The sequence below is a fragment of the Staurois parvus genome, unplaced genomic scaffold (assembly GCF_062004578.1).
Source record: "Staurois parvus isolate SC_StPar_1 unplaced genomic scaffold, SC_StPar_1.0 ptg001258l, whole genome shotgun sequence".
Lineage (NCBI taxonomy): Eukaryota > Metazoa > Chordata > Amphibia > Anura > Ranidae > Staurois > Staurois parvus.
In genome coordinates this window covers 1-12910 of record NW_028319054.1, presented here as the reverse complement: position 1 = coordinate 12910, position 12910 = coordinate 1, and the positions used below count along the sequence as shown (strand labels likewise).

Here is a 12910-nt window from a genome sequence, read left to right as displayed (position 1 = left end):
ATATGAACAAAGCATATCCCTCGTAGTGTATGATTGTCTCAATCCAGAGCACTAAGAGTCATTTTTGTCTGCTGCTTCATTCCTCTGCTATAAGCATGAGTCACTTCTGACAAGTTTTCCTGACACCAAGAGAAATATGGTGAAGGGGAGGGCACAGGCTGTGATTGACAGCCTCAGCTCTGTTCCCGTGAGCTGTGTGGAGGGGGATGTAATAACTGCTGGATGTGCACACAGACTGCTGTCACAGTCCATTTTGTGAAATACCAATTTTTTGTATGATAGCACAGCCTAGTTTAGCAGGGCAGGAGACCTGGCGGTAGATTTACTAGAACTGGTGCAGCCATGCATGGTAGCCAATCAGCTTCTAACTTCAGCTTGTTCAATTAGGCTTTGGAAAAAAAACCGACGCTGATTAGTTTCTATGCACAGGCTGCACCAGATTTTGCACTCTCCAGTTTTAGTAAATAACCACCTAATTTTTATCTGCTGCAGTTCAGTAACATGCTTTGTGCTTCTCCCAGCCTGTGACTTGCCAGTAAAAGGAGAATCGACAGACTAATGAGGTCATCTCTGTCACACTTCTCTCTCCTCCTAACAGGAAACTCATTGCACTGCAGCACAACTGGTTGGCTGCTTGTGCCACTTCTTATTCTCCAGTCTGGGCTCTGCTACAAAGAGGTTTGCACCAGGCTGTTGTCAGGTTAACTAGTTGCTGACCGCAGATAGCCGAATGACGGCTACACTGCGGCCGGCCAGTTCTGAGTGGACGTCATATGACATCCTCCCAGAACGCACTCTCCTGCGCGCCCCAGGGGGCACGCACCCGGCGATCTCCGTGATCGCTGTGTCCTACGGACACAGCTGATCACGTGATGTGGTAAAAGGCCAATCACAGTGGCCTTTTACCACGTGATCAGCGGTGTCCAGTGACACGCTGATCAGAGGGAAATGCAAGTGCCGGTTCTCGGCTGCACTTTCCTCACGCTGTCAGATCGTGAGGAAAGTACTGCCGAGAACTGGCAGTTGTCAGAGCGGGGATCGGCACCGGTCATCAGGGCACTGATGATCAGTGCCCTGATGATCGGTGCCCAGCAGTGCCACCCGCAAGTTCCACCCACCTGTGCCCAGCAGTGCGCCCACTAGCTCTACCCACCTGTGCCCAGCAGTGCACCCACCCGTGCCACTCTGCAGTGTCACACACCTGTGCCCAGAAGTGCCACCTACTTGTGCCCAGCAGTGCCACCCACCTGTGTCCACCCACCTGTGCCCACCCACCAGTGCAGCCCAGCAGTGCTGCCAGTCAGTGCCCAGGGGTTGTGCCAGTCAGTGCCCAGCAGTGATGCCAGTCAGTGCCGTCTATCAGTACCCATCATCAGTGTCACCTATCAGTGCCGCCTATCAGTGCTGCATATTAGTGCCGCCTATCCGTGACACCTCATTAGTACTGCCTGTCAGTGCCCTTTAGTGCAGCCTATCAGTGCCCATCAGTGCTGCTTCATCAACGCACATCAGTGAAGGAGAAAAAATACCTGTTTGAAAAATTTTATAATAGAAACAAAGAAACTTTTTTTTTTTTTTTTTCAAATGTTTTGCACTTTTTTTATTTATAGCGCAAAAAGTAAAATGCCCAGTGGCGATTAAATACCACCAAAAGAAAGCTCTATTTGTGAGAAAAAAATGATCAAAATTTCATATGGGTACAATGTTGCATGACCGCGCAATTGTCAATCAAAGTGCGACAGCGCTGAAAGCTGAAAATTGGCCTGGTAAATAAGGGGGTATAAGTGCCTGGTAGGCAAGTGGTTAAACTCAGGTACTTAAACTCCTTGTATTTAGTAAAAATACACTGAATAATGTACTACTGAATACAGAGCTGTATTAATGTGTTCCTATTATATCTGCCTGGAGTTCAGTTTTAAAAGTCAAAATGTAAGTTTAGGTCCCTCTTAGGCTGGCAATAGAGGACAGTCATATATTGACATAATTTGACACATTTTGTCAGACAACCAACATGCATATTGGGATTGGTAAGTGTACATGTTGAGAAAACAAATCGGTGTGGGGTACACTGAAATGATCACACATGGGACTTAAAAGTGTGTCATGCTTTTTTTTTTTTTTTTTTTTTTTTTTTTAAATTTTGGATAGAGGTGTATCGTTGTCTTTGTGCTCCTGACCATTGTTACTGGGATAAGGACTTTGCACACCTTGGAGAGAGGTCCCCTCACTTTTGGTTGTGTTTTTATGGGGTAGGAAGCTAAGGGAAATTTTCTCCAATGACAAACAGCAAAAAGCAGATGAATTTTAACGTTTCCTTAGCATCTAAAAATATTTTTAAAAGTGTCTGCTTTTTCTATTTCTCCCTGAGCTTTCAGGGAGCTTAGCCTTTTGTGTTCTGTACAGACCTGGCGATCCTTATCTTTTGTACCCGTATATTTCTTTTTGTGAACCTTGCTGCAATAATAAGTATGGGTAACCACAAATGATTTCAAAGCCGCATAGCAGTTGGAGTCGGAAGCATCGCAATTCATGAGATGTCTTGCGCATTGTGGCCCTTTACGTTAGGGATACCCATCATAATAAATGCATGCTATTCCTGTGTCTTTCAGCTGGGAACGGTTTCACCTGTGACATATGCAATATTGTTGTGAATTCTATAGCACAGTATGAGGCTCACATCAGTGGTACAAAACACAAGACCAAGTAAGTATCAATCCATTATCTAAATAATCTACTGATTCACTATATTGAAGTTAAGAATTGGGGACTTTATATTTGCTTATTTTGAATATAATACAGTTTAATTACTTTTTTCTTAATACATCTTTGCAATGTTAATTTTTTAAGTTTTGAATTAAATGAATAGTCATTATTCAGATTTAGATTTTGACTCTGGGAATTCCTCATCCAGTTTTCCGTGTAGAACTTGCAAAACACTGCGTAGTGACCATAGATGTCCCTGACCTTTAACCCATCCTTAACTGTTAAACTGACTCCTAATAAATTTATGCAACCTAACACCGAACCTGCCCTTCTGCTTTATTCATAGCTGCTTTTGTGCTTCTACTATACAGTGCAGCAGAAAAATTTCCAGCTCTTCACTGAGTTCCCTCAGTAAAGCCACAACCCCCTAACCTCCCCCAACCACACCCCTTCCCTGACCTATCAGCTTATGAATGAAAGTGACCATCTACCTATTGAAACCTAACACTAGCTTTGCAGCATCCCCATAGTTAATAGTCCAGCATTTTTCAGAGATACTGCACTAGTCATTAATGTGTTCCTCTGCAGCCTTAAAGCAGAACTCCAGTTAATTTTTTTTTACCACGCAGTGGGGCTGTGCCCCCACTGCATGGATCAGCTGCTTGTTTTTTCTAGGGGTAAGGACAAAGGTTTTACTCACCTGACCCACCGATCCTACAGAAAACAGTGCTCCCCCATGGTCTAGTGTTAGACTGTTCCTGTCTGGAGTGTGCTGATGTCAGGAACAGCCCATTCACAAAACCACTGGACCACAGGGGGGTGGGGGGTCTGGCAGGAGTTGAAAGGGGAACGGTCATGTGTGGGGAGGATTGGTGGGTCAGGTGAGTATATCTTCGGTGTCCTTTCCCCTAAAACAAAAAAATGAGCGTTTGACCTGTACAGTGGGGTTGTGACGGCAACATTTTTTTCCCCCCGATTTCTGCTTTAAGGCTTCATGCACACTGGCTTAAAAAAAACTTTTTAAATTCCCCCCCTTCCCTCCACTCCTCAGTTTTCAATTGTTTCCCTGGCAGCAAAATGTTTTTCTTTTTTGGAAACCTAAGGCCTGGGACTGGAAGGTTCCCCCTGGGGAGTTAAGCAGCTGAGCCGTGGAGGGCAGGCTGTGAACTGGGGTCACTCACCCACTCCAGGGGCCCAGCACGTAGGAGCCTTCCGGGCACAGGGGAGATGTGCCTCGTGTTCCGGGGACGAGCGCCCTTCTTCCTTCATTCTTGGCAGCCGGAAGGCAGACAGAAGAGGACCAGGCTGTGAGGTTATCTCGCGGGTGCTGTGGGAACTCTGGCCGAGAACTGCGTGGCGTGCACCCGTAGGCAGGCAGGAGTGCCGCGGTGGAGTTCCCTGATAGCTCTGCTAGGGCTGGTGGACAGTCAACTGAGAACCCACAGTCCGTGGGCGCAGGATAGGAAGGGGAGTGAGGCTGCGGACCAAGCTTCGTTCTCAGTCAGACTTCCAGGTAAGGCGGGACTTCCGCCGTAAAGATGGCGGTGCTAGTCAGTGTTCCCTTCCTCATGAGGCCGGTGAGGAGCCCCCAGAAATAACCTTGGGGAGTGTGGACTCAGGAGCCTGGCAGCCTTTATTCTGACCATAGAGTGGGTACAGTTACATTCCAGGAAGCCTCAATTCTTCCTTTTATCCTCTTGGAGCAGGAAAGTGGAGTCGCTGGACGGGTGGGTTTCTCTCCCAGAGAATGTAAAGACCTTGCTGGGGTGGTGGCTCAGGTCCCAGAATCTGGGGGAAGGAAGACCATGGTCACAGTGGAATATATGAATAAACAGCGCAAAAATAGACCTAAAATCAAATATTAATAAATCACAAAATATAAATGTCCCATATCAATTAGTGCATATCTGTATCAGAAAACATTTTCAAGAAAAAAACACCATAAAGTCCCTTGTGGTGAGAAATACGAACTCCAAATAGATTTTTCTTCCACCTTTCACCCGTGCACACCAAAATCAAATACACTCACCAGATTTTGGTGAATGAAAAGCTTTTAAGGATTTTATGGGGAATCCTATACCCTCTTTTCATCAGCTCAATGATAGCCTTTCCAAGATAAGATCCTCTTTCAGGTCCTCACCGTGGCTCCCTAGTTTGCTCCACCCTATCATCAAAGAGAAAAACTTACATAGTGTAATATTGCCAGATCAATCTTATACCATAACGAACAGAATCCAGGCCACTCACATTTCAATAGCTTGTAAAAGGCACATTTATTAAGCCCATGACAGCCTGATGATCAAAACCAGCCAACATACTCCAGGGTTCCCACACCAATGTAGCCAGATGGAGCAGAGGAACAACAGAGAACCAACCTAAATCCCGCAAAATGGCCGCTGGAACGCACCACTCGGCGTGCGTTCCACTCACCGGAAGTGACGTCAGACGTAAGGCGAATGAACCGGAAATGCGTCAACACGTTTCGCCCCTCCCATCGGGCGTTCTCAAGATATCAATTAATATTTGATTTTAGGTCTGTTTTTGCGCTGTTTATTTATATATTTCATTGTGTATTCACATTTTTTGCACAGCAGCAATTTAGAAGGGTGATTCACTTAATTTGTATTGGAGCAGGAATATCTTTCTTTTATTTTTATCATGGTCACAGTGGGACCAAGTTCAGGTAACCACAGACGCAAGCGAGTGAGGTTGGGGAGCTGATCTAGAGGAACAACAAGCCCAGGGCCTGTGGGCGCCACACCTAAGGGGGACCTCTTCCAATTGCAGTGAGCTGCTAGCAGTAGGTCAGGCCTTGAAGGATCGGTGGAAAATAAGTCCCAATTCTGTCAGACAGTATGTCGACAGTGGCATACTTGAATCATCGGGGTAACCAGATCCCAGAAGATCCTGGACCTAGTGTAGGAGATTCTAGGATGGGTAAAGAGCAGGGTCCTTTCAGTTTTGTTGGTTTTCATAAAGGGGTTGACCAACATGTAAGCAGATTTTCTCAGCCGAAAATTAATCCGCCAGGGAGTGGGAACTCAACCCCAAGGTCTTTTTTTTTTTTTTCTTTTTCAGATAAGTCAGGTTTTTGGCAGCCCGGAAATAGATCTGTTTGCCTGCAGGGGAAACAGGAAGGAGAAGGGGTCTGAGGGTCTGGACGCGTTAGTGCAGGACTGGGATTTGGCATATGCATTCCCCTCTCTGGCATTGATCCTGCCGGTACTACAGAAGCTTATTCGGTCAAGTTGCAGACTGATCTTGCTGTCTCCATGGTTGCCAAGAAGAGCCTGGTTCGCCACTTTGAAGAGGTGGTCCGTAGCTCCCCTGCAGCCTCTGCCTGTCGGGAGGGATCTTCTCTTGCAGGGGCCAACTCTGCACTCCAATACGGAGTTTGTTCTCTTAAAGAAGGGGGGTGTTCTGAGAGGGTGATAGACACTTTTCTCCTCAGTACGAAGCAGGTCACTAGAAAAATATACGCCAAAGTGTGGAGAGTGTTTTCTAGTTGGTGTCAGGAGAAGGGGGTTTCTCTTCCCATGGTCCCAGTGATCCTAGACTTTCTCCAAGCAGGGGTGGATAAAGGTGTATAGCAGTAAGCATCCTAAAGGTGTATGTGGCAGCCTTATTGGTCTTTTTGGATCAGAGACTTGTGTTGGAGTCCCTAGTAAGAGGTTTCTGGGAGCCAGGGAAAGGGTGACCACCCATTATGTTGCATAATTTTCTGGTTTGGGATCTGACCTTAGTGTTAAAAACTTTAACCAAGCCACCATTTGAGCCAGTGGCTCAGATTTCTATTAGGGTTTTATCTTTTAAGTTAGCCTTCAGAAAGGAGGATAGGCGACCTTCAGAGCCTGTCTATCCAGTAACCCTTCCTGGTGGTATGAGAATAGGGTAGTGCTTATACAGAATCCTCTTTATTTGCCCAAGGTTGCCTCACGGTCTCATAGGACACAGGTGATTGTAATACCGTCTTTCTGTCAAAACCCTAGGAATGGGAGGGAAAAGTTTTCATTTTTAGATGTCAGGCGATGTTTACTGACATATTTGGATAGAGTAAGTGACTTCAGGAAGTCGAGTCACCTTCTGATTTTGTTTAGTGGCCCAAGGAAGGGACAGCAAGCATCTACAGTGCCTTGAAAAAGTATTCATACCCCTTGAAATATTCCACATTTTGTCTTGACTGAATACAAATGCATGCCACACTCTTCAGATATTTATTTGTAAAAAATGTTGAAAACCATTTATCATTTTCCTTCCATTCTTCACAGAACAGCTGTATTTATACTGAGATTACATTACACACAGGTGGACTCTATTTACTAATTTGGTGACTTCTGAAGGCGAATGGTTCCCCTAGATTTTAATTAGGGATAGCAGAGTAAAGGGGGCTGAATACAAATGCATGCCATACTTTTCAGATATTTATTTGTAAAAAATTTAGAAAACCATTTGTCATTTTGCCTCCACTTCAGAATTATGTGCCACTTTGTGTTGGTCTATCACATAAAACCCCAATAAAATACATTTACATTTTTGGTTGTAACAAGACAAAATATTGAACATTTCAAGGGGTATGAATACTTTTTCAAGGCACTATAAGCCAACAATAGCTAGATGGATCAGACAAGCCATCTCCTTAGCTTATTAGCAATTAGGGGTTTCAGTTCCGTTACACCTGAGGGCTCACTCTACTAGATCACTTGCGACCTCTTGGGTGGAGAGGGCCGGAGCATTGATTGAACAGGTCTGCTGACCAGCCACATGGACAAGCCAGGAGACCTTCGTGAGACACTACAGGTTAGATTTGTTGTCATCTCAGGAGCTGGCATTCTGCAACGAAGTATTAGAGGCAGTTGTCCCACCCTAAGGTAGGCCTGATTTCCTTGTTTCTCGTCTCAGGTGTACTGTCCTGGAAGATGACTAGAGAAAAGTACCAGTTACACTTACCGCTAACTTTGTTTCTGGGAAATCTTCCAGGACTGCATGCCTACTTCCCACCTATGTCAGGTGTTGGTTAATTCGAGGCAGATTACCTTTCGTGCACCAGGATACAGGAATACTCTTACATAACTGAAGAGTGGAGGGAAGGGCAGGGAATTTAAATTCTGTTGTTTTGATTGTGTTTCCTGTCAGGTGGAGCTAGTCATCTCTCAGGTGTGCCGTCCTGAAAGATTTCCCAGAAACACCATTACCAGTAAGTGTAACTGGTACTTTTTGAGTGTCTGCTTGTACTAACGTGCGTACTAGCGTCTGCTAGAAAACTCTCTCAAAAATGCAAAACAGATACCAGGAGGTCACCTTTGTCTCCTATTATGCCCCTAATTGCTTTCAGCACAAATTATCACATCTTTGTTCTATCATTTCCCGATATTTAAAGGGCCACCTTCTTTTGGGGGATTCAAATGTTACCTTGGTTTCCGCTCTAGATAAGCGCTATGCTTGGGGGATGACCCCTTCCCACAACTTGGTGCAGGAGGAACGCATGCGCTCGCTCCTGCAGTCTGTGGGGCTGGTAGACTCTTGGAGGGAACTTCGACCTACTGAGCTTGATTTCACATTCTACTCCAATCCTCATGACAGTTTTTGCAGAATTGATCACATATTCATGCAGATGCAACAGCTTCCTTTAGTTAGATGGATATCTATTCCTTCCTCACTCTGGTCGGACCATGATCCCCTTGTCTTACTTCTCTGGTATGGCACTGCGCTCCTTTCATTGGCGTATTAATGAGTCTTTATTGAGCACTCAGGTCACCTGTCAATAAATTGAATCTTTTATACGGATATATTTTGCGGACAACTCAGGATCTGTTTCTTCGGCGGTGCCCCTGTGGGAGGCGCATAAAGCTACGGTGCGGGGCCACGTTATCCACCTGCCCATGGCTCGGAAGCGGGAACGGGAGCGACTCCTTTCTGAACTTCATTCCCTTCTGGCCTCGGTGGATGCTTAGTGGAAGTTGCAACTGTCCCTGGCCCATAAACGTACATGAGACACCCTAGCTGCAGAACTGGACTTGCTTCTTTGGAGGCTAAACGGGCCTTGCGTTGAACCAAATGTAAGTTTTTTTTTTTTTTTTTTTTTTTTTTTGTTTTTTTTTACCTGTGCTAATACTCTAAACCGGGTCCTATGCCAACTAGGAAACTCAATTCTGTGGGGAAACCCTATAAGCCGGTCCAGTTTCGGCTCCCTGTGGGGGTTGTACTTCCAATCTCCAGCAGATTGTCTTGCGCTTCACGGACTTCCTTTTGCATCTGTACACCAAACCGGACCCCTTCCCTGTAGCTTAGGCGGAAGCTTTTTTTCAAGATTTGCGGCTCCCTGGATTGTACGAAGTGGCGCAGTTGGCCTTTAATGCAGGTATATCTGTATTGGAAGTACTTTGAGCTATTAAATCCTTGTGGTCCTCCGCGGCCCCGCAACCCTGTTAACGCCCTTCTTGGCTAGTTACTTCAATGAATTATGACATGGCTCTTTGCCCTCTCCGGATGCGCTTAGAGCTCATATCTCAATGATTCCTAAGACAACGGAGGATGTACAGGAACCGAAAGTCTCAGCCCATTTCACTTCTTAACGAGGATTTGAAGATTTTGGGCAACATTCTCGGCCTTCGGATCAATAAATTTTTGCTCAGCCTGGTCCATAGGGACCAAATGGGTTTCGTCCCTGGGAGGCATGCGGGCTACAATGTTCGCAAGGTGGTTCATCTTATACACCTTTTGCAACAGAAAATTCTGGGATTCTTGCTGTCATTGGACATATATAAAGCTTTCGATTCCTTATCCTGGGAATACCTGCGGTTCGTGTTGTCCCGCTGGGGCTTCAGGGATTCTATCCTTTCTTGGATTCAGGCCTTGTATTCTTCCCTTCGGCATCGGTTAAGTATGTAGGGTATTTCTCAGATCCCTTTCCCATTTGGAGAGGGACGAGACAGGGATGTTCCCTGTCTTCGGCGCTCTTTATCCTGGCACTTGATTCAGTGGCCTTAGCAATGATTGCAACATATCAGGGGTCTCTTACGCGGGACAGAAATTTAAGTTGAATCTTTTTGTGGGCGATGCCCTCTTGACTCTCACTAGTCCCTTAACTAAGGTCCCATACTTGCAACAGGTTCTTGCGCGTTTCTCCTTGTTTTCAGGTCTCTGTATAAATCTAGATAAGAATGTCGCTCTCAATATCACCCTGGCTCTGGATTTGGTTTCGCACCTAGAGTTCCACTTCCCTTACAAATGGGCTTCATTTTCGCTTGAATAGTTGGATATTCACCTGACCCCCACCTGTTTGCGGCAAACTATTTTCCTTTGCTTCGCTCCGTGTCCTCTCTCATGCGCTCTTGGCAATTCCTGTTCCTGTCTTGGATAGGACGAGTTAATTAGATGAAAATGACTATCCTGGCAAAATTGTTATTTTCGCACCCTCCCTGTGCGGGTTCCCTTGTATTTCCTCCGTCTGATTCAGGCGAGGATTATGCAATTTATCTGGGCTGACCGGTGCCCCAGAGTCTCCAGAACTAGGCTTTTCGTCTATAGGCTGTAGGGAGGTCTGGGGGTGCCGAATGTAGCCAGGCGAGTCAGATTACCTGACTATGTTGCACGCCTCCTCTGATGTTCCACTTTGGGTTCTTTTGGAACGGCCTAGCTGTGCCCCTATTGCAACATCGACGCTTCTATGGCTCCCCCTGCTCTACGCCCGACGACACTGAGCCCAATCTTGCTTCATGGCCTGCGTGTATGGGACTCGGATCGCTCCTCTGGTGGCTTGATGTCACCCTTTCTACCTCTGCTCCCAATTACTAATGACCCTCTTTTCTCGCCGGGCTTAGATCAACTGGGGGCGTTCTCCTGGTGGACAGCCAATGGTTTCTCGCAGGTGCGACACTTCTTGACCTCTCGGTCTTTCCTTACCTGGAATTCTCTTTGGGAATCACGGATTGTTCCCCAAGCTGAATTTTTTTGTTATCTTCAATTGCGGAATTGGCTGACCTCACTGTGTGGCACATCCACCCTTCCATACTAGAAATCTGCCTTTGAACAGCTTTGCCTAAAGCATCCTGGCACCCCGGGTTTTGTTTCCCTACTCTATGCATCTTTGAGTTGGCACTCGACGCATGCTTCCCTATCATATGTTGCTCAATGGGAGCGCAATTTGAGGGCGGTCGTAGATCCGGAGGACTGGAATAAGGCCTGGTTGTTTATAGCTGAATGTTTAACACATATACGCTGGAGGCGGCATATAAAGTACTGCTCCGTTGGTATTAGGTCCTGGCTCATATACAGTGGGGCAAAAAAGTATTTAGTCAGCCACCAATTGTACAAGTTCTCTCACTTAAAAAGATGAGAGAGGCCTGTAATTGGCATCATAGGTAGACCTCAACTATGAGAGACAAAATGAAAACAAAAATCCAGACAATCACATTGGCTGATTTGGAGAGAATTTATTTGCAAATTATGGTGGAAAAGAAGTATTTGGTCAATATCAAAAGTTCATCTCAATACTTTGTTATATATCCTTTGTTGGCAATGACAGAGGTCAAACGTTTCTTGTAAGTCTTCACAAGGTTGGCACACACTGTTGCTGGTATGTTGGCCCATTCCTCCATGCAGATCTCCTCTAGAGCAGTGATGTTTTGGGGCTGTCACTGGGCAACACGGACTTTCAACTCCCTCTAAAGGTTTTCTATGGGGTTGAGATCTGGAGACTGGCTAGGCCACTCCAGGACCTTGAAATGCTTCTTACGAAGCCCCTCCTTTGTTGCCCGGGCGGTATGTTTGGGATCATTGTCAGGTTGGAAGACCCAGCCACGTTTCATCTTCAATGCCCTTGCTGATGGAAGGAGGTTTGCACTCAAAATCTCACGATACATGGCCCCATTCATTCTGTCCTGTACATGGATCAGTCGTCCTGGTCCCTTTGTGGAGAAACAGCCCCAAAGCATGATGTTGCCACCCCCATGCTTCACAGTAGGTATGGTGTTCTTTGGATGCAACTCAGCATTCTCTCTCCTCCAAACACGACGAGTTGTGTTTCTACCAAACAGTTCTATTTTGGTTTCATCTGACCATATGACATTCTCAAAAACCTCTTCTGGATCATCCAAATGCTCTCTAGCAAACTTCAGATGGGCCCGGACATGCACTGGCTTAAACAGGGGGACACGTCTGGCACTGCAGGATCTGAGTCCCTGGCGGCGTAGTGTGTTACTGATGGTAGCCTTTGTTACGTTGGTCCCAGCTCTCTGCAGGTCATTCACTAGGTCCCCCCGTGTGGTCCAGTGATTTTTGCTCACCATTCTTGTGATCATTTTGACCCCACCGGGTGAGATCTTGCGTGGAGCCCCAGATCGAGGGAGATTATCAGTGGTCTTGTATGTCTTCTATTTTCTAATTATTGCTCCCACAGTTGATTTGTTCACACCAAGCTGTTTGCCTATTGCAGATTCAGTCTTCCCAGCCTGGTGCAGGTCTACAATTTTGTTTCTGGTGTTCCTCGACAGCTCTTTGGTCTTCACCATAGTGGAGTTTGGAGTGTTTGAGGTTGTGAACAGGTGTCTTTTATACCGATAACAAGTTCAAACAGGTGCCATTGATACAGGTAATGAGTGCAGGACATAGGAGCCTCTTAAAGAAGAAGGTACAGGTCTGTGAGAGCCAGAAATCTTGCTTGTTTGTAGGTGACCAAATACTTATTTTCCACCATAATTTGCAAATAAATTCTTTCCAAATCAGCCACTGTGATTGTCTGGATATTTTTTCTCATTTTGTCTCTCATAGTTGAGGTCTACCTATGATGCCAATTACAGGCCTCTCTCATCTTTTTAAGTGGGAGAACTTGCACAATTGGTGGCTGACTAAATACTTTTTTGCCCCACTGTAGCCCAGGTGAACTCTACCTATAGCGATCGCTACTTTTGGGGTTGTGGCCATCGTGGAGATGTATGGTGGTCATGCCCGAGACTGATCCGGTTTTGGTCTCGTGTATTTGGCCTTCTCTACACATTTTCATCTCTCCATATGTCGGGAAGCCTGGTATGCCTTGCTTCATTGTCCCATACCGGGCCTGTTAGCTTACCTGCAGAAATTGGCCTGCTATTATTTCTTGTGGGCAACTAAAGCAATTGCTCAAGCTTGGAAACGTACATCTGTCCCTCTTCAGGGGGTGCGGGACCATATGTCCACTTTGATGCTTAATGAACAGATGTCGAGTATCCAT

The 12910-nt window shown here is 45.9% G+C and overlaps 1 protein-coding gene across 1 annotated transcript in view; it reads left to right on the top strand.

Annotated features, from left to right (window-relative positions):
- Window positions 1-2759, top strand: part of LOC149437755 (zinc finger protein 346-like) — a 29497-nt gene extending 26738 nt beyond the window's left edge. The window contains exon 6 of the mRNA XM_089660655.1: window positions 2610-2759. Coding sequence (XP_089516781.1) covers window positions 2610-2707 — 98 coding nt within the window. The 3' untranslated portion in view covers window positions 2708-2759. The remainder of the gene's footprint in view (window positions 1-2609) is intronic.
- The last annotated feature ends 10151 nt before the right edge of the window (window positions 2760-12910 follow it).